This window comes from Thalassophryne amazonica, chromosome 10, assembly GCF_902500255.1.
Source record: "Thalassophryne amazonica chromosome 10, fThaAma1.1, whole genome shotgun sequence".
NCBI classification, from domain to species: domain Eukaryota; kingdom Metazoa; phylum Chordata; class Actinopteri; order Batrachoidiformes; family Batrachoididae; genus Thalassophryne; species Thalassophryne amazonica.
This window is the reverse complement of record NC_047112.1, coordinates 96,740,035-96,762,704: the sequence shown is the minus strand read 5'-3', so window position 1 is coordinate 96,762,704 and position 22,670 is coordinate 96,740,035. Positions and strand designations below refer to the sequence as shown.

The 22,670-nt window shown below is 41.3% G+C and overlaps 1 protein-coding gene across 1 annotated transcript in view; it reads right to left on the bottom strand.

Moving 5' to 3' along the window:
- The window catches only part of nhsa (Nance-Horan syndrome a (congenital cataracts and dental anomalies)), a 274,715-nt gene that overhangs the window by 15,337 nt on the left and 236,708 nt on the right, over positions 1 to 22,670 (bottom strand). Inside the window, 3 exon segments of the mRNA XM_034179221.1 lie at positions 7,143 to 7,205; positions 10,889 to 11,022; positions 13,316 to 13,468. Of these exon segments, the coding sequence (XP_034035112.1) occupies positions 7,143 to 7,205; positions 10,889 to 11,022; positions 13,316 to 13,468 (350 nt within the window).

Below are 22,670 nucleotides of genomic sequence, written 5' to 3'. Positions count from 1 at the left end.
GTGAAATGTCATGTAAATCCTTCCACAGGTGGTATCTGGTTACAAAAACAGCATTTTCAGTTTAGAAGTGTTTATTTCTCACTAGCCTTTACATAATATATGACAAAGAGGTGCTATATCTATTATATTTATACACAAACAAAAACGTCTGCAGTTAGCTACCAGCCTGTGATGTCACAACGCTATTATCCACAAACTGTCTTGTCAATCACTTCAGAGGTGTTACTGGGTTCCAAAAACAGCATTTTTAGTTTTAGTATTGTGCATTTCTTGCTAGTTTTTACAGAATGTATGAGAAACATGTATATAAACACATAAATGAAGCGGGTTTACAGAGACCTGCCACTGACATCACACTGCCACTCTACTCTGATTGGCTGTCAGATCCGCCACTCAAAAAAAAAAAAAGGGGGGGGGGGGACAAAATGAAACAGAATGTGACTTTTAACCACTTAAAATAGGTCCAGGTTAGCCATCTTTGAACTTGTCCAAGGTCTGTGTCACAAGAATGTTTCCTGTGAATTAGAAGACTCTGGCAGAAATCGGACTGGATTTATGCTGAGTATAACAGACAGACGGATGGACGGACAGACGCAAAGGCTTTGCAATACCTGATGGCCATATGACAGCCTCAGGTAAAAACAGATAAAAACAGGAAATCCGAGCACATGTGATCCTGCAAGTTCTTCAAGTTTGACCTTTTTGTTCTTTCTCTACAGGCTTTTTTTTATTATTATGTGGGGCCAAAGGTGCCCAAAGGTTGAGCATTTTTTTAGGGGTTTAGGGGTGTCTTGCTTAAGGGCACTTCAACACACAGTTTGTTGAACACAGTGACTCTTCAGTAAGTGTACAACCTGATCTACTGGATAAAAGAACTAAACTGTCAAAATCCTTTTTTATTTTTTACCCACAAAACGATCCATAAAACTGTCTACAGCTCCGGGGATTTCAGTGACATCATGTTGGTAACAAAGGGAGTTTATCAAGGTCGAAAACAAACATCAGAACTCATCAGAACAGAGCACACACTGTAAAATCAATTCATTTGCTTTTCTTAAATGAGTGTAAAATACTATAAAAAAATATTTGATGTAAAATTGAACAGAAATAAGAAAAATTATCTGAAAGCCGCACCTGGGTCCTGATCAACAACAAAACTAAATCCTCTTAATACAACTGACCATTCCTCAGAATTTCATTTTGCATAATTCTGTTAATGTGCAGACAAATGAAGCGACAGTCACCCTTTCAAACTCACCAACACCACGTCCGTTCTAACTCCATCTTCATGCTAAATGAGTTCATGCGATTAAACGCTTACCTTGACGCTCTGACACAGAGCCACATGTGAAAGTGATTCTCATACCGGACGGGTTCTCACCTCCTCCACCAAACCTCCCACCCTCATCTAAAGCCGGCTCTGAGCTTTTGTGCTCGCTGTTCCCAGCACACCAGTGACACTCGGACAAAATAATGACCACAAAAGAAGCCCGTTTCCAGGGAAACTTCTCTCAACTAGTTAAAAAAAAAGAAGCTAACTCAAAGGATGGCGTTTACAGTTGATTTGTTTTGCAGACAGGCGCGTCGATTTTGTCAGAGTGAGAGAAAGGATGAGTGAGATGAAAGAGTAGAAAATGAGAAGGAACGAGAGAAGAAAAAGAAGAAAAGTTTATAAACAGACAAGAGATGGAGACATGAGGAGAGAAGGCTTAGAAAACAATAAAAAGAGCGACTGCGCTCTGGTGGTGTGCCAAAGCTGATTTCTTTACAGCAACAAAAAACAAACCAAACAGCAGCACGCTGGTTACAGAGCGAGAAAAGTAAGGCCATCAGCTCTTTCAGACGAGTGCAGTGAAGAAGACTTTTAACGAAACAGCAGAACAGAGAATCATGGGTAATCAGAGGCACAGGCTTGAAGAAACAGACCCTGTCATTAGAGAAAAGCCAAGCTGTGACTGTGACTGCAACACACACATATACACACACAGACACTCCTCACATACTGCAGTACCACTATGCCAACGTGTGCGTGAAACTTTAAAGAGCAACTCGCAGGTTAAATGATTCTTTTCTAAAGTCGCACATCTGAGCGAGAAAAATTATAACGTGAAACAAAATGTGTTTTGCAAGTAAAATAACAACAAAAAGACAGAAAATATGAAGACAAGTGACTGTTTTCAGACATGTGCTGAAAATGTAAGTGATGACGTTCACACAAGTTGGTCCTTGGGCCAGACTCCTGAAAGTGGGTGAGTCACCATCACCTCAGGTAGCAAAATGTACCAACCATAATATACTTGGTATATTAGTTAGTGTTTTTGTATAATGTCCATCCCGGGGGGGCAGCGAGAGCCATACAGGGGTCAATGGAGGGTTACAGGAGGGTCAAGTTTAAAACTCCTCCAATCATGTTGACAAGTATCCCACATTATTATCACTTTACGGAGGCGTTGCTAGACTGGTATCGTAGATTTATGTCAACGCTACCTGGCTATACCCGCCCCGCTGTGTGTAAACAAATGATGTCATAGTGCGCGCGCAGCCAAAGAACTGTCCGTAAAGGAAAACATAAAAAGGCGAGAAGTGTGTGTGTTGGTCCCAATATGGATATTCCGGATGATTTTCTCATGGATAGTATGACAATGAACAGCACAGCCAAAGCAGCCAGCTTGATGAGGACGCACTGCCGAATGCGGAGAGCAGCACGCGCCAGCCGACACGACAAAAGTTAAAGTGAGCCAACTGGTTATGTACACGTTACGTGTTGTGTATCTCAGTAAAGTGATAATAATGCAAATAACATGCTGTTGTCGTGCGGTATGCATTTTCAGAGGCCCGACATTCATGGCCAGTCGCCCAAAATGACAGATATTCGCCCTCGTCTAACTCGGTGAATATCTGTCATTTTGGGCGAATGGGCGTGAACTTTGGGCCTCTAAAAATGCATACCACCCTCCAAAAGCATGTTATTGTATTATTATTTGTCTGACCTTAAAGATTCCCAAAAGATACAGTTTGGACTATCTGTGATTGGATGTTATGGCGTTATGGGGTAAAAACTGCAATGTTTAACACATCCATCATCCAGTCTGTCCTGTGCATTTCCATCTCCGTTTGGTTTTCCTCTGCCTCCAAACACGACAGGTGCAGACTTCAACCAACTGGCAGGTCTGCAGAAAAAAAAAATCATCAGAGCCAGCCTACCGTCCATCCAGGACTTAGACTGGTCCAAGACCAGGAAGCGAGCTGGTAACATCTCTGCAGACCCCTCACACCCTGGACACACACACTGTTTAAACTCCTCCCCTCTGGTCGACGTTACAGAGCTCAGTACATCAAAACAACCAGACACAGGAACAGTTTCTTTCCACAGGCCATCACACTGATGAACAATTTAACCTGCCAAAAAACTCATTAATTCATATACCTCATGTACAATTTAACTTCAATCTGTTTGTCTGTTTCTCCTTTGCACACATTTTCAATTGCACATTTTATTCGCACATTTTTACTGTGAATTATTTAGTGTTTAGTGTATATACATTTATACATGCTCGAAACCAAAGTCATATTCTTTGTATTCTTGTTGACACTCAGCAAACAAAGGCTATTCTGATTCTGAAAATGGTGATAAAGGTCAATGCCAATTTGTATAGGGGTCAAAGCATAAAGTTGGTCCAATATGGGTAAAAAGTGGTGCAAATTATTGGATGCCTTAATAGGTTTCTACAAAGGAACAGTTTACACTGTTTGTTATGGTTAGTTGTCTCAGTTTAACATATGTTACAGAAACAATGGACGTTGACTTCGACCATTTGTTGTGGTCTGTTCCCTGTCCGTGTCTGTTGCCTTTGTAATCTGTCCCCTGTCTGTCTTTATGTTAATTGTCATTGAGTTTCAGTCCTGTGTCCATATCTGTTAGTCATGTTTTTCTGTGTTTGGACACTTTAGCCTGTTGTTCTTTGGTTTGTGAGTTTTTACGCTGTGTTTTGGTATTTGGTTTTTTTATGTGTTTGTTTGCTACTCACCCCCAGGGTTCCTTGAGGTTTGTATCACTTTGTGCTTGTCAGTTTCTGTATGTTTGTAGGCATCATTGTCACCGGTCTGTTGCTCACCTGTTCATTTGTGTTCACTATTTATGTACTGCACTGTTCTCCTTTGAGTTGTTGGATTATTCTTTGACATCCCCTGTTTGTATCTATGTGTAAAGTCGTCATGCAGAGTACCTCTTGTCAGTCCCCCGGGTGCCTGCGTTTAGTTTGAGTTCTTTATTACTCCTGTTGTACTACCAGGAACTCCTCCTGTTAGTTGGACTGGACTTCAGCATTCAGTAAATAAATCATATTTGTTTTCCTCTTAAATCCTGTGTGGTTACTGCCTGCATTTTTGGGTTCACGCTGCAATTGAGCACACAACAGCATTACTTTGGGGACTGAGCATTCTTCACAGTCATAACAATTCCAACTCTTAGTTCTTTTAGCTCAAACAATAATTTGCATCACTTTTTACCAAAACTATGGCAACTTTAACTTTTGCCCCTGTACAAACTGAAAATTACCTTTATCACAATTTTCTTCTTGCTGTTTTTACCCCATTATTTCAACAATACCTTTTTGGATTCTCTCTAATCAGACAAGTAACGTGATAACTTTTCAATATGCTTAGAATATTTACCATAAATTCAATTACGTTTTGACCCCTGTGTATTCCTTTACTGAGAAAGAGAGAGGACAGTTCCAAATACAGTGTCATTTTCTATGAAGTTAATCTCTTAAATGTCAACCACTTTGTAAATTAATTTTGTTTTCACACTAAATCATGTTACAAATATTCCATATTTGATACTTGGGTGGGAGTGAGCAGAAACACAAATCAACTTGTCCGCATCAGTTACTCCATATTTTATTCACATGTGGCTAGGCCTGTTGCAATAATGTATATATCGATGTATCCTTCAATATATTACCATTTACATGCACATCTGTTGTCTCCAACATTCCAGCAAGTCATGCTGCTTGTTTTGTCAGATTCTGTGGAGATGTTCAAGTCCAGACTTAAGACGCATCTATTATCCCTTGTGTATAGCTAGCATACTGGCATAGTATGTCATTATGCTTCCTATCCTTTTAAAGTCATTTTATTAGCAACGGAACAGGTCTCGGCCTCAACTTTATATCAATTTTGGGTCTGTGAGTGAAGCTTAGGGCTAGTGGCCAGTGATCACCTTAGTAATTTCTCTGTTTTCCTGTTGATTTACTGCTGATGAATTAGACCTTAGGTGTAGTTTTTTCCTGGCTGACTGATTCTGCGCTTTTTCTCTCTGTCTGAGGTTCAAACGATGGACGGATCCGAAATGAAGGGCCCAGATGGACTGTGGGTGGAAGGCCTGAGATGGGTGCTGCATGCTGCATTTGAAAGTGACACCAGCGCGGGGACAGGCCCACTGACGGCATGGACAAACCCCTGCCTGTGGTGCTGACGCCTGTGTGGACTTCTCATCTTCTTTATATTATTATGTTGTTTGTTTTTCTATTTTCTATTTCTTCAGCTTTGCAAAACTTTGCAAAACCTTGTAACTGTTAGAATGGCTTAAGCAGTGGGTCACCCCTTTTAAAGTTAGACCTTACTTATGTGAAACACCTTGGGACAGTTTGTTGTGATTAGGCGCCGTATATAAATGAAATAAACTGAAACTTAAATAAATTGAAATTGCTGTGGGTTCAGCTTGCTCTGTGCGTGAGGCGCTCTGCCCATACACACACAGAGTGAACAGTGTGACGCAATAAACAGCCGGCCGAGTCGACTGCACAATTATACCAAGAAACTTCCCATCCAGAAACTTTTAAAGAATACATAGACTTGGTTTCAAAGCCCAATTTTGGTGTGGGAATATTTTGGAAGTTAAATGAGCGATCAGAACCCAACATGAACGAGCCGGTATGTTGACTTTGCTTGAAAACAGTGTCAACGAAAACCAGAAATACAACCAACCTGAAAATGCATCTAAACATCACTATCCCATCCAATTTTCCCAACTGGGAACAAAAACTGCAGACAGGCGTGGAGAAGGATGGATTTGCATTATTATGCTACATTATTATATCAGTGGCATAAAATGGTCTGAAAATAACGTTGGCAGTAATATTGTGATATTCAAGGATTATTAACTGACTGCAGGGTCTGTACAGGGAAATATCAGACCGAGGTGTTAAGTACGGACCGAGCAACAGCGAGGTCCACGAGATATACACAGAGGTCTGATATTCCCGTACAGACTGAGCAAGTGAGGTCAATAATTTGTTTATTATATGGCTTTATATATGTAAACACGCAAACACCTGAATATGAAAGCTGCTGATGGCTCGTAGACAGCGGAAGTAAAGCCGTTCGCTTCAGCAGTGGAGGTGAAGTTCAACTCCAAAAACAACTTCACCTCCTCTGCTCACTTCAGAGCTTTGGAGCCGAGCTGAGCAGCAGCTCATCTCAGCTCACCTCTGAACTGATATGAGCAGCGGCTCATCTCAGCTCACCTCTGAGCTGATGGGTGGTGTCCCAACAGAATACCAGAGCAGAGCAGGAACTTGCTAACAGATGATCCGGTCGTTAGCTGGTAAACTTTCAATCTGTGTGTTTTATCAGATGCTGTTTAGATATTTATGTAGTGCGTTCATGTCTGACTTGCTTTTTCTAATTACATGTTTAGCTTCTGGTTTGTAAAGAAAATATGCGTTTCAGTCTGATTGTCATGGAAACTGGTCCGATATGGGAAAATATCCGACCGGTAATCAGCCAATCAGAGCGCGTGTAGCGTCGCAGCCATATAATAATATCAATTATCATGACATTTTCTTTGGCAATATATTGTCCAGGAAAATTTGTTCGTGACATCACTCCAGACGGCAAAACAAGGCTTTCAGTGCAAGACGGAAACAGACTTAACATTAACTAAAATGTTAATAAACGGGTGGAGCAGAATGCTACAGCCTCAGTGGTACGTACTGAAAAGACATGTATTTAAAACAAAATTCATGATGGAAATGACAAGTCAAACAAAGCGGATAGGTGAGAAAACTGTGAAATCAGGTGTTAGGAGGAGGAGCACACAGGAAACAGGAATCAGGAAGCAGGGAGGAGACCCGTACCTTTTTGCTCCAGGGGGAGAAGTGGCAACATTCGGTGGGAGAGGAGGAGCGGGTGTGTTCAAACTATATTACAGGGTAAACACAAAGAAGACAAAAACAAATGACACAAATGATAAAGTTCAACATGGATAATAAAATGACAAACAACATCACCGGGATAAATTGTGTGATGGACTGTAGGAACTGTATGAAATGTGAAATACATCCAGAGTCAGGGAGGAACAGAATATATAAGATGGCATTACATAATCAGGATGAACATGTCACTCTATTGATGTGTTGTCATTAACATGTATTCATGTTTGTTTTAGTGGATTACGTGCAGTAATAAAAAAATAATAAGAAGAATCAATATCTCAGATTAATAGATTTGAAACTGAGTTCTATGCAGCTTTTATGAGTTGCAAAACTGCTTGATTTGATCATAAACTTTACATGTCAACAGCGTCATACCACACAGAAAAGTAGTAAAATTATGCTACTTTGATAGCATTTTAGATTACATGTGCTCGTGGGTAATAAGTAAATATGGTATAATCTTTTTAAAAAGGATGTTTCTTAAACCATTGGTGTCACCAGTTGAGCTGTACGGTTCTGAGACCTGGATGCTAAACAATGACCTAAGATGATTGCTGAATGCTTCTGGAACGTGATCACTGAAGAATACTTTGGTGTCGTTAGGATGTCTTGTGCCACATGATGGGGTCACTTAATGAAAACAGGCCTATAATATACAGTAATGGAATATCAATTGTGACTAGGCATGTGGAGATTAACTGATACGAATCGCTATCTAGATATAAATGTGCCCGATGCGAGTGTATCGATTCATTCAGTGTGCATCACTCACTGTGTGCTTGCATTGATTTTTTTTCCGAGGCACATTGAATGCACCATCACTGCTCTGCGTTTTGTTTTGAACATGGACAGAAGCCAGAAAGCACATTTTTACCGCAACGAGAACAGCTGCAAGCAGTCAGAAGAGATTTTTGACGCATCTAAAACATTTAATTCAGGCGTTTGGAGATATTTTTGCTTTTTTATAAAAAGGATGGGAACCTTGACAAGATGCAGGACATTTGTAAAGAATGCCGTGCTGCGAAAAGTTATCGACAGATTGTAAGCTGAGCTCCAGCAAAACTGGTAAGAAAGTATCTCAAATTACTTTTGCCAAGGCGGTGCACTGTCAATGAGTGTCTCACTTTAAGTCACTCATTGAGAGTGATGTTGTCTCACTGTTTAAGTTCTGATAGTGTGATCATCAGGTTACAAATATGAAGGAACTGATTCCTGTTCCTTAATGTTGAATCTGATACATTTTCTGCTTATAAGGAGTAAAACAAATCTTCTGCCTCTAGTAGAATCAGAACAAGAAGAAGAAGAATACCATAGTATCATACTGAATTGCAGCTTCTTATTTTCTATTTAAATTTTTGGTATAATTTCTTTGCATCATGTTGAATCGCATCGTATTGCACCAAATCACATCATATCGCATTGTGAGGAATTGAACTGCCATCATATACATAATCGCATCGAATCGTGAACAGGGGTGAAGCGTATCGCATCGTATCTCTATATGTAGCGCTGGTAATGTATCGAGATGCGTATCCAATCGTTGTCATTGATGAGATTCACATGCCTAGCTGTGACAATACAGTATGCTGGTTGAATGGTTTGTCTGGTTGGCCGAATGGGTAAGTAGGCAGGTCAAGTCGATTACTTAATCAACTTGATTAATCGATTACTTTGGTGACTCCAGTCTTACTGTATGGTTCTGAAATCTGGTGGCTAACTAATGACTTAAGAAAATGGATGAAAAAGTCATGTATTTTCTGACCCGTGATGTCACTCAGCCTCCCACCCCCTTCACGTCCAAATCGCTCCAAACTGGTCTCCATCGTTTGTGATGAACTGATCCCAACTGCTCAAAACACCAGCTGGAGTCAGTGGTTGCAAAGAAAAGCTGCAGCCTCTTGGCCCTTTCTAGAATGTCTTTGGACACCACTGTGTCAGGAGGTGGATGTAGCAACGTACATCAAAAGCGACGGTCCAAAATCCGACAAGCTAGAGGATAAATCATGTTTCAATTTAAGGCCATAGCGGGGATTGGATGATGCTTCAAAATAATTTAGGCCATATTTACTGTCAAGATGCTGAGGGAAAAAAAACGTTTTAAAATAAGAATGTCAAAAGAAATTAAAACAGCCATGCACAAGCAAACACACGTACAGCACATGAACCATATTACCAAGACAGCAGGATTTTGTCTTTACCTCTGACTGTGCAAGCTGTGTTGAGGCATCTCTAACATGCCTCTCTCGATGCTTAAGAGGAGGGGAGACAAAATGTGTGTTTGGCTTGAAAAGCAGACCATAAATCGATGTAGAACAGTTGCAACTACATATACAGATGTCAAACTAAATTCTTTCCTCCAAATTAATAACATTATTGGGAATGTTTCTGTGAAGGCTCTCAGTTGTCCAGGTGGTTTCCATAGTAGAGAAGCTTGAATCTTCGACTGGACAGACTGTGGAGGCAGACTGCTATTGGCTAGTGACTAAACAATTGCTTTAATTAGCACCTATTGTGCTCTAGTTAGCACCCTCCTAATGACAGGGTAGCTGTCCCTTCTAATGATGGGACTGACGCCTCTCCTGATGGCGTGAATGACTCATTACCATGAACAAAAGACAAAAAGAAACTGCTTTGACCTGAGTACTCCATTGTAAACAGGGGACAAAGCATGTCTCAGACCCCCTCCCCGGTTAAGGCTGGGTTTCAACTGTTTCACATACAATGCCTCCTTCACCCCTCTCTCAGACCATTTCTTCTCTCTGGCTAAGATTTTAACTTCATTGTCCTCAAATGTGTGGTTAGTGTCTTTAAGGTGGAGATGAACTGCAGACTGAGGTCCACTGGTGCCCTCTCTGCAGTGCTGGTATAGCCTTTTGTGTAACGGCTGCTTAGTCTCACCTATGTAGTGTTTGTTACAGTTTTCCTGACATCTGATAGAATACACTACATTGCTCTGTTTGTAACTAGGGATCCTGTCCTTAGGGTGAATTAATTTCTGTCTCAAGGTGTTAACAGGTTTAAAGTAAACTGGGATTTTGTGCTATCTTAATATCCTCTCTAGTTTTCCCCTACTCCTGCTAAATAAGGGAGAGGCACTCCTCTTCTTCTTGTCTCCGTCTCCTGTCTGTCTGGTCTCTTTGTTCTCTGGGTGCAAAAGTCCCAGAGAGTTAGGAGAGGCGTCAGTCCCATCGTCACTAGGGACAGCTACCCTGTCATTAGGAGGGTGTTAACTAGAGCACAATAGGTGCTAATTAAAGCAATTGTTTAGTCACTAGCCAATAGCAGTCTGCCTCTCGGTAGGAGGGGTCTGGTTAGGTTTAAAACTCCAGCTTTTGTGTCTTCTGTTTGTTCTTCTCTACAAAAGTCAAGACAGAAGTCAGACTACCAGAGCAAGAATTTTAGCTGAGGAAGCTTCTGCGATTTGAAGCGAAACATCCTCGCGTCAAGCAACCCAGTCCACTCGAAGATTCAAGCTTGTGTATTATTGGAAATGACTAGCAGTGAACATGTGGATTCAATCAAATACTTCAGATGCAAAATAAAGACACAATCAACTGCTCACTAGTTGACAGAGATTAAAAGACAATCAGACTCTTTATGATCCACAGCATCAAAGGACATTTCAAACATGTCAGGATGAAAGAAGAGGATGGAGCAGGTCATCTCACCGTTCTCAAGTGACCGCCTTTTTTCCGCTGCCTCTGCAGGAGGTCTGCTGACGGATACATGGGCATTGGAGGCACGGCTGAGATGGAGATGGTCACTCTCCGCTCCCTGCTGCCCGACTCTCTCTGTTGGTCATCTGCCACCGGAAGAGCGGACGAGGGAACTGAGAGGTGAAACACACCTTGAACACTCCACAGACTACCAACACTACAAACATGTGCACACTCTACATTAGAGCAGAATTAAATACAATATGCCTGTTATGAAAACTACCTTTATGATAGTGAATGCTGTAATCAATGGGATATGGACTTTTTTACTGTGATGAAAAAGAACTTACGCTGCATTCAGAACCCTCGGAAACTCGGACAGATCCAACATAAAACAATCCCTTCTTCTGGATAAACTGTGTTCATGAGATTACCTCGGAGACAAATATGGATGAACTCTTTAGCCTGTCACAGTAGAGCTAGGCTAACGTTATCGTATGGGCTAAAGTAAATCGTCAAAGATGTTTTTGCTAACAAATGGTGTTGCTAACTTAAGTAACTGTACAGTACATAGAATGTGAATATATTACATATAGCAGTAATGTCTTGTTAAAAATTCGTTTTAAAGATGCATTTTTAACACTGATGCCTCACTAGTTGCAAACACAGCTGCCATGGCTGTGACGTTAACTGGGATATCTTAGGTTGCTCCATTTCTGAGAGGAACTTCCAGCTCCATTTCTGAGTGGAACTTCCAGCCCGACTGAGCGTTCAAGGCATTTTTCCCCGAGGCAGAGGTCAGAATCTCCGACCTTCCAGATGTTTTGAACACAGTATTTAAAAACCAGTAGTGGGCACAGTTCATCCTATCACCTAACAGCTAATTAGCAAAGCTTTTTCATGACTGTATTAGCTTTTCAACTGACTTTGAAAATGAATAATGGATTGACTAGCGTCCACTAAATGTAGTTCTGCTAACTTTAGTTTGGGTAACAGTTTTTTGAAAAACAAATATTTGCAAGCGTAAATAATGTTTGCAATCAATAAAATTCATTATATACCTGTTTGCTCCAATTGAAGGTCATGGGGGGGGGGGGGGGGGGCTGGAGCCTATCCCAGCAGTTATAGGGCATGAGGCAGGATACACCCTGGACAGGATGCCAGTCTGTCACAGTCTGTGACATTTTCCATTTGGTATGCTTTTGTATTTTGGATCAAGGATGAATGCTGCTAAAATAGAAAGTTGATGGGACTAATGTTTTTGGAGAAATTAGCAATTTTAGCTAACCATTAAAGAATGGGCATTGTGCTGCTATGTACTATGGGAGTTTGGGGTTTTAAATGTTGTTTTTGTGGTACATGTTAAATAGTATGGTTAGTGTTATTGATGTGTTGGATTTCTGTAGTTCAATTGGTTTATTCAATTTAGTTAAGTGTCATGCTGCTGTTACCATGAGTGAGTTAAGTGTCATGCTGCCAGTACCATGATTGAAAAGTGGATTGTTTCATGCCTTCCGCCACAGTCTCTGTCTGTGCATGTTTAAAACTGGTAGCACCTGCTTGTGGCAGAATGTGGAAAAGAAAAAAGCTCTGCGTATTTTGGGTCAAGGATAAACGCTGCCAAAATTTAATGTTAATAGTAATATTTTTGGAGAAGCTATGGATATCAGCTTACAACACTGAACAATGGATGTTGCTAACTACATTGTTATTATATATTATATTAGTTATTATTTTAGAAATTTTGGATATTTATTGCACCGCTCCCTGGAACCAGATTCATTACCTGTTACTGAAAAAAAAAATAACGCTGTTAATAATTGCACTTATTTCAATGGCGTTATTCCCATCTGTGATTAAAACAAATGAACAAATAAATAAATAAAAACAAGTCCAGTCATCTCCCCCAAACACAACCGAGTGAAATTATTTTTTATTCTCGTCTTCACATTGTGTGTTAATGTTGCATGAAGTTTCATTAAAATCAACCAAATAGTTTAAGAGGAGATGCATTTACTCGTGCACATGCACAAATGGACAGACACGCAGGGTGATTCCTACACAACTCCCCAAATTTTAGGTTCTGGATTATCATTATTAATCCTTATCATTTCTCATATAAAGATAAATTAGTAATACCTTTATGACACGCAGTCAGCCAAAACTGAACAACCTTCAAAATGTTATTTATTGCAGAACATCCAGGCTGTAGTTTAACAATATGCTCACTAGAGGGCACCAGAGTTAAAGGATGTGAAACAGAAACTGGAGACCTTGAGAGGAGGAAGACTTGTGCCCCAGGAGCATTGTGATGACAGGTAAAGGAAAAATACACAAAATGTGAAGAACTGGCTGCAAAAAGGAGAGAGAAACTAAACTTTGGAGCAGTGTGTATGATTTTTCGGCCTGTGGGCAGACCGCAGACATGTGGCGGCTCACCTCTGTCTGGGCCCCACAGGCTGATGTTGGCATGGCCGAGCAGCTCTTGAACACATGCCGGCCGTGTGGACGGATGGAAGACATTCTTCTGCTGGTGCCAGGGAGCCTGGTAATGTGCTGTCAGCTTACTCTCCACGTCGAGGTTAGACACCGCTGTCAGAGAGAGGGAGGAGGAGGGCGCAAGGTCAGCAGCCGAAGCACACAAACCCTTGACCAGTTTCTGCTGAAACTAAGAAGTATGTAAGAACTCAGAATGTGTTGATATGCTGCCGTGAAGCTGTGTGTGTGTGCATTTGGTGGGGGGAATATCATCCACATGATTTTGCACTTTTACTTTTTTAAATGTAATTTAAATTTCATAAGGTACTTTAAGAATGTAGCCACATTTTCAGTTGAGCTACATGAACTTCAACTGGCATCGTCACCATCTGTTGATGTTGCCAACACCCTTAAACTTGCAGAACATGGTTCTAATAAACAGTAAATTCAGTGGATGGCTGTTTTCCTCGCAGGGGAGTCTACTGGGATTCCACAGCTACTGTGAGGCATCAGAAGGTCAGATCTGGTACCATGGGCTGAAGCTACGAGTTAACACATCCACTGTGTCATGGAACCACGCCAGGTCCTAGATGGCAACCACTGCCAGCTGGTCCATCCCCACATCTCGAAAGGAACATCTACCTACCACAGCCAGGTGAAATGTGTGTGCCCTTGGCCTTCATGAGCTGTTGGGGTCCTCAACCCTGAAGGCCCCGTCATACCTTGACGATTTAGTAAGCGTATGCCAACGTATAAAAAAAACGCCACTAAGTTAAGGATATGTTTTTTATAAGTTAAGAGCAAGTTGAAGCACAATGAAACACACTGAAACTCACTGATGTACGTCCTGATACGCTAAGCTCCTCAAAAAATTTGGGGCATGCTGAAAATTTTCAGCACATGCAGCGTGACTCATACGTCCTGCACATGCTGGACATAAGTTGTAGGTAAGTTATGTGATTGTTGGCACATGTTTCTTTTAATTTACTCATAAGTCTAAATCCGTCCATTAATACTGTCCACTGATTGTCTGAAAGCTGCAGTCCATATTCAGAATGACGGTTTCATTCACACACAGAAAAATATCAAGTCTGACCTGTTCATATCAGTCCAATTCACCATCACAGACAGACATGAATCCACATAAAGCTCCTGGTTTTTGAAAATGACCTCGGACAATCGTGGCTGGAAACATAGCGTGTTTCCATAGCGTGTGTTTTTTTTCTGCTGTAGGAGCGTTTCTCATGCCGGTGCTGCGCTCTGAACACACAGAAGTGCTGTAATGATTTAAACTTTTAAAGCGCAGTCGCTGTGGTGTGACCATCAGATGACCTGATCGATCGATCAGGGTGATCATGCCTGATTAATGCGCTGTTTAAACATTGAAAGTGCCGTGGCTGTCGGTGATCACTGCACCGACAGATCACACAGCACTTCATTCACATCACACCTGATCACGGTCGACTGGCGCTTTAAAAGTTTAAATTATCACAGTGTTTCATTATTTAGGTCTGTGATGACCCGATTAGGAGATGATCAGATCTGATCAGGTATGCTGATCAGGAAGCAGCCGCTTGGCGCTTTCAACATTTAAAGAGACAGCCCTCCATTCATTCAGGGCAGCGATTCCCCACAGCCAGTCCACTCATCAGCATTCTGTACACAATGAAAATGGGCCACCAAGATAAAAAATGAAAATAAAAAATAAAATGTTAAATTATTCTGTTTCTGATGCGCACCACACAGTGCAGTACCGACCAGAACCACTGGGTGGAAACAGGGCTGTCGGCAGATGCTGGATAATCATCAAGGTGTGACAGCTGCATTCATCTATTAGACGTACGGGAGCATGTGCCAGTGTTCTTAATATGGCAGGCATACGCTGGCTAAATCATCAAAGTGTGACAGGGCCTTGAGGCACCTGGGAGCTGGATCTCACAAAGAAATGTGCCACATGGCCAATATGTCATTGCTAATGTTTTCTCACTATGCAAGTGCCTCAACCAAGTCTCCTTAAGTATCATTTTGTTTGATGAGACATCAGTCAGGTGGTACTCAAGGGTTCTCAGAAGACCCTGAGTACCAAAGACATCCAGTTGTTGCCTTAGGTCACCGGTATGGGTCCAAATATCACAATCACACAGTAAGATAGGAAGCACCAGAACCCTAAAGACTTGGACCTTCATTCTCCTGCAAAGATATCAGTATCTTCAAACATCTCTGTCCAGCAACCTCATGACTCCATTAAGTTTCTCACTGGTGTCTCTCAATGTCAAAGACCAAGGATGCAGAAACATGAATGTCACTGACTAGATGTATCTACAATTTGGACACTTTCACCACATACAAGTACACTTCTCATGGCTTAGTCCAGAACATCCACAGAAGGAAAGGTTTGAATTTCCACTCACAGACAGGTGCACCACCTTCTACGAATGTAACCAGACCTTTGCAGAAAATGTTGATTAGTAAGACAGCTATGGTTTTCACCCACAAGTTCCAGATCAGGCTTTCATTCTGAATCATTTCATTAATACTCATTGATATTCATAAAGGACACCCTGTCTGTTAAAACAAATCTGTTAAGTCATTCCATATAGAAGTGACTGAACCCAAAATCATCAGCAGGGGTGAGGATCTATAATATCATATGTAATCATATGTACAGATTAAGTACTGTATGTCACCAGAACTACACACCAAAAGGGCAAAAGCAATCCCCTCAGTCAGATGTAAAGAACCTCTTAAAAAAATTATGACAATCTATTCTAGGCCCAGAAGTGGATTTGGCTGATCTTGAACTGTAGTGAGATCATGACAGATTCAAGTTATTCTGAGCACTTTTACCAGCGACTAAGGCCAAATTGGGGAAACATCCCCACTGGTAAATTAATCCTTGAAGAAAATTCTAAAATTTGTTTCTACAAAGACACAACATTGGGAACTTGTGTCCAGATGAAGCCAGATACAGAAGAGGCCAACCAGATCTGGCTGAATTGAAGCCTGTTCCCTAAAGCTATGCTATTAGCTAATCAACAGGTATTCGTGCTACATGATAGTCTAACTTTCATCTTCCAAACAGTGACTTGTACCTGGAATGATATCACAGCTCCTCAGGTTACAGAGGAACAGATCAAAAATAACAAATGAATGAAAAATTTTGCAAGAACAAACTTATACAACCCCAAGTCAGAAAAAACGTTGGGCTAATATGAAACAAACAAACCCAAAACAAAACACACTTCTGTGATGACAACTTTGACATAGTAAAGTACAAGAGGCAATTGAGAAGTTTTGAGCCTGACCCGAAGAAGTATGTCGTGGTTCTCCATCTTTTGTATTTGGAAAAACCAACATTTTCTCAGCATTGTACCCAGTGAGTCAAAACTTCACAGATTCCTGAGAAATGTTGGTTTCTCAGAATTGAAAAGATGGAGAACCATGACCTACTTTTTATGGGTGAGACTCCCCTCGTACACTGAGATTTTAGAACAACATATGCTGTCTTCAAGATGACATCTTTTCCAAGGACGTCCATACATTTTTCAGCATTCATTCATTCATTCATTTTCTATATCCGCTTACTCCAATTGAGAGTCACGTTGGAGCTGGAGCCGATCCCAGCATAGGGTGTGGAGCGGGGTACACCCCGGACAGAACGACAGTCTATCACATGGCTGCGCGCACACACACACACGCCTACAGGATATTTAGTGTTGCCAAATATCTAACCTGGATGCCTTTGGAATTGGGAGGATGCCGGAGCACCTTGAGAGAACCCAGGCAAACATGGGGAGAACATGGAAACCCTACACAGAAAGAACCGGGTGGGAAGTAATCCCATAATCTTCTTACTGTTAGGTAACAGTGCTAACCAGCACGTGCCTGTGCCACCATGACAATGCAAAACCATATTCTGCACATATTACAGAGGCATGTCTGTGGAAGAAGTGCATATGGATACTGGACTGACTTGCTTGGGGTTCTGAGCTGTCCCCAATAGAGAATGTGTGGAGAATTTTGAAACGATAAATTCATCGTTGACCCTGTATTGTTGCAAACCATAAAATGTGTCTGCACGAAGAATGGGACAAAGTAACACCTGAAACGCTAACTTGAACATCAAAATGTATTTTAAGTGATGTGAGAAGGAATGGCAACATTACAAAGTGGTAAATTGGATTGGAGGATATCAAGCAGATCACTAATGAAATCAAAGCTTAAAAAACACTGATTCATCACTCAGCTTCAAGTGCTGCAATCATGTCCATCAAGTCAAGGTCAATAAACTCTCTCGCCAAATAAGGCATTTAATCCACTGGTCTTCACAACTCTACCAACACTCAGTCCATTGAACAGTGCAAGAACCAGAACACATCCCCGAAGAACAAGAATTCACTTGGAAAAACTGGAAGATTCTGAATCCTACTCTGCACAGCACTCATGGTAAGAGTGTGTAGCCAGGTTATGATGTCCAGCAACTTCTTGGGGATCTCACAAATTCTCAGGATGTCCCACAGAGCAGTCTTATCAACCAAAGCAAACATTAACAAGCTGCAAGGAAGCACTGTTGATATTCATGCTTGCATTCAATGAGTACTTGCAGAGGTAGTTGATGGTTGACCTCTTGGGTGTGACACCAGATTTGGGTGTGAAATGTTATTCTTGAGAAAGAGTTAAAATGTTTTTACGCACACAGTGTAAAATCCATCCCCTTTTTGCAGGCTGCACTGGTTTCTATCAAACAGACAGACACACACACATGCATAAAGGGAAGCATCGTCATAGATTTAGAACAATATCAAACAATCACTGTGTGTGATACACATGTTTAGAAAGATGACAATTATGAGGACAAACAATGGTTTTGATTGAGCAGACAAAAATATGCCTTCTTCTGAGTTTGTCTTTGACCTGGAAGTGACAGTGAAACACAGACCGACTTATTATGACTCACTAATCAGCCACATGTGAGGAGCAGAAATCACATAGCAGTACACACAGACCCTGGCAGCCACCGTCAGTTGCATTTTCCTCTCTGCACTCACACTGCTGCATTTATCAATTGATTTTACAGTTGAGATATGAAACTGAATCATCAGACTGTTTTTTAAAGGAACAAATAGCAAATCCAGAGAAAAGCAACACATCTGTTCTGATTTCCATCAAATACCGCAGAAGGATCTAAAACTCCCTGCCGTGACCCCGCTGACCTTAAAACAGGCCCTGTGCTTTATCCCCACATTAACAGTGTAAATGCAGGAAGCACACACAAGAAAACAAAGCAGCTCTGACTTTTTGTTTTGTGCTGCTTCGTAGTGAAAATAATTTACATGCTCGATCCAACAGCTCATTCCAGTATTTCAAATCCAGTACACCACAATGATGTCTCCTGTATGACGGTGTGAGATATGAGCCCCATGCTTGTCACTTCCCTGCTGGGATATGACCTTTTTGACCTCAGCTGTGACACATCCTCCAACAGATTCCAGCAAACTGAAAGTACAACAATGAGCAGGCAGGAGAATGTTGTCTCCGTCTCGCTCCATTCACCTGTCCACTTCCACCAGGCTACAATTGGAGCCATAAATATTTGGGCATTGATAAAATTATTATTGTTTTAGTTCTCTCGCACAGCATATCAGAGCAGATGGCCCATTATGTGAGCTCAAGCATTTACATTAATTTAGAATCTGTTGCTTGTAACTATTAGTAGAAAGCAGAAAAAGCTGCTTTGGTCATTGGAGGCAGGCGCTCTAATCAGTAAACTAAAACCCAAAGACCCCGGTGTCTGTGGCCATAGTAGGGCTGGGCGATATGACCTAAAATTCGTATCACAGCATAAACTGAATTCCTTCACCGTAACTAACACACACACACACACACACACACACACATATATATATATATATATATATATATATATATATATATATATATATATATATATATATATATATATATATATATATATATATATATACATATATATATACACACACACACACACACAAACTTAAGTGTAAAAATTATAATGGAACTGTTTCTGAATGGGTTATATAGTCCTTTAGCAAATCTAAACTGATAGATAAAATAAATAAACAACAACAAAAACAAAGATAATGTAATTTTGAGAACATTTATTGTGCAAATCTTAAAACACAGCACGGTATGGTGCAAAATAGTGCAAATGAACACAAATACAATTTTTATAACACAGAATGCAAAAACAAATTGTAAATTTCAAAAACATGAACAAATGTACCAAAAAGAAACAGTTTTATACAACTACTTACATTAAAATGCAGGAAATGCTTCAGGTGTTTTTTTTTTTGTTTTTTTTTTGCACAACACAGCAAAATCACCAGTGTTAAATTAACACTGACAGTGTACATATGGTCCCACTCTAGGACAGAGTGGGACCATATGGTTCAGAGTAAGACCTCTCTGACTTGTGTTGGACATGTAATTTTGGACATTGGAATGACATCACACTTTGTCATTCCTGCTTCTTTCCAACTGGTGCCAGTGTTAGTACTTTTGTCTGCCAGTGGTGGCGTTTTGTCCAGAAAGTCCTCAGTGTCCACCCCACGTGGGTTGGTGATCCTGATTGGCTTAGGTCATGCCTTTCTGAGAAACATTTTAAAAAAGCTTGAAGTCTATCCTTTCTGCTCATATATAACTGAAAACGCATTTTACTTTCAACTCAAATATGGTGTGGTAGACAGCAAAAAAAAAAAAAAAAAAAAAAAAATTGTGGACCTGATTCTAAATGGCATTTCAAATTCATTATTTCTGTATGTATAAAAGAAGCTTTTTTTGTGTTTTTTTTTTTTTTGTCCGTTTGTTTTTTGCAAAAGGACAGCTGTATGGTCCATTTGGGAAAAGCCTTGAATGGGCACAGCAGCAATCAGCTGTTGCTCGACTGGAATTAAAAGAAAACACATGGTGTCACTGACCTGTTTTCACCTTCCTCTTTCACTCACAGCCATATTCAGCTGAACGAGCCTTGTGTCCATATATGAGAATAATAAGACTTTCGGCAAAAACCACTTCACTATTTATCATACGTCAGTCGTGGAGCAGCATTCATGGTTTCATCTCTGATATCTTTATGGAGACGACGCGTCATGACTGATCTCATTCACCCTCCCTGAGAATCTCCCTGTGAACTTTCCGGGTGAGGTGAAATCTGCACCCTTACAGAGTCTATAAATTTCTCCTCCTCCTCCTTCTCACTATGAGGCCTGTCAGCGGCCCCACAGGCACAGAGAAGTGCGGATAAAAGTTTGAATCCTCAGACTACCCCTGCCTTGTAATTTACTCAGTACTGGCCCAGACAGGAGCCAAGCCAAACCACTCACACCCACACATACCTGCAGTTTGCCCACGGCCTGAGAAAACACAGCCACAGATGGCCGTTATAAGGTCACACTTAGATAAGAAAAATTGCTTCTAAAAAGAGCAGGTCTAAAATATTAATTTTTAAGCTGCCTGTTAAGAGCGAACTGGTTTAGGTGAGTTGACAGCATTCAAAACAAAACAAATGACAATCACGCAAACACCCTCTACTGACTGTAGCCTTTAAATATGACACTCAGATTCAGGAGGTCTAAGTCTCCTCTCAAGCAACCCTTATGCTGGGTTCACAACGGACGCCATGCGAAGCTACAAATTCACGTCCCTCGCCTGGCGATGGACGCGCCACCATCGCCCGGTGTGTCGCTCTGCTTTCGCTGCAAAAATTCGCCCCAATGCGTCATCAAATAGGAGTTTCCATTCTGCTCACCGTCAAGTTGCGAGTTGCCGTGCTCTATTTGTCCTGTCGCTGGGTTCTAACAGCCTCATGAGATGTTCCCAATTCAGGGAGTTTCAGCATTTGCTGCAGGAGCTGCGTGTGGATGACGGCCGCTTTCAATGGTACTTCCGCCTCCTCAGGACCCAGTTTGAGGACCTCCTGTCCCGTTCGCACGCGCACATGTGAACAATAAAAAAAATAAAAAAAAAAGGCTGCTGCTGCAGTTCCTCGCTCTCCCCTCCAACTCTGTCATAATTGTGTTAATAAACCAGTCACCATTTGTTTTATTATACATCTGTGTTGTTAATAAAATTATCTTCACGGATGATTCGTTCACACACGCACGTGAAAAAAACTGGCTGTTGCTGCTGCAGCTCGCTCTCCCCTCAAACTCTGTCATAATTGTGAAATAAAGGACAAAAGGGACATAAGTCCTGCTTGCAGGCTGGCTGCTAGAAACAGGACATGTCCACATCAAGTATACGAGGTCTGTGATAAAAGTAACGGACCTTATTATTTTTTTCAAAAACCATATGGATTTGAATCACGTGTGATTACATCAGACATGCTTGAACCCTCGTGGGCATGCGAGAGTTTTTTCACACCTGTCGGTTACGTCATTCGCCTGTGGGCAGTCTTTGAGTGAGGAGTGGCCCACCCGCTCGTCGATTTTTTCATTGTTTAGGAATGGCTCAGAGACTGCTGCTTTGTTTGATAAAAAATTTTTCAAAACCTGTAAGGCACAACTGAGTGGACACCATTCGATAAATTCAGCTGGTTTTCGGTAAAAATTTTAACGGCTGATGAGAGATTTTGGTCTGGTAGTGTCGCTTTAAGGACGGCCCACGGTGCATGACGGCGATCTGCGCTTCGAGGCGGCAGCGTCTCGCCTTTTCAAGTTGAAAACTTCCACATTTCAGGCTCTGTTGACCCAGTAAGTCACCAGAGGACAGAGAACTTTCAGAAGAAGTCGGCATGAGGAGTTTATTCGGACATTCCATTAACGGACATTTTGTAATGAAAGAACGTGCGGGCAGAGTCGCATGTCGGGCCGGACCCAACCGCGGGGGGTCGCGACAGGAAAAACCTCCGTTGGAACATGCCCAAGCTGTTAAACAATTTCTCAGTTACTCACTTGTTGAAAGCCATCAAAAGCCGCCTGAATTTTACAAATGGTTTTCAACATGGAGGTGTTTTTCCTGTCGCGGCGCACACAGATTCGCCGAGTCATCACGGAAATGACTCGGTGAATTTGCGCGCACGTTTCATTACAAAATGTCTTTAAATAGTGGAATGTCCGCATAAAGTCCTCATGCCGGCCTGTTCTGAATCTTCTCTGTTCTCTCACGATGTCCTGGGTGAATTAAGCCTTAAATTAGAATGTTTTCAGGTCGAAACAGGCCGACAACAGCGCCTGGAAGCGCTGTGCGACGTCCCGCACCATGGGAAGTCCTTACAGCGACAGAAACACCCCATAATCTCTCATCAGCCGTTAAACTTTTCACCGAAAACCAGCTT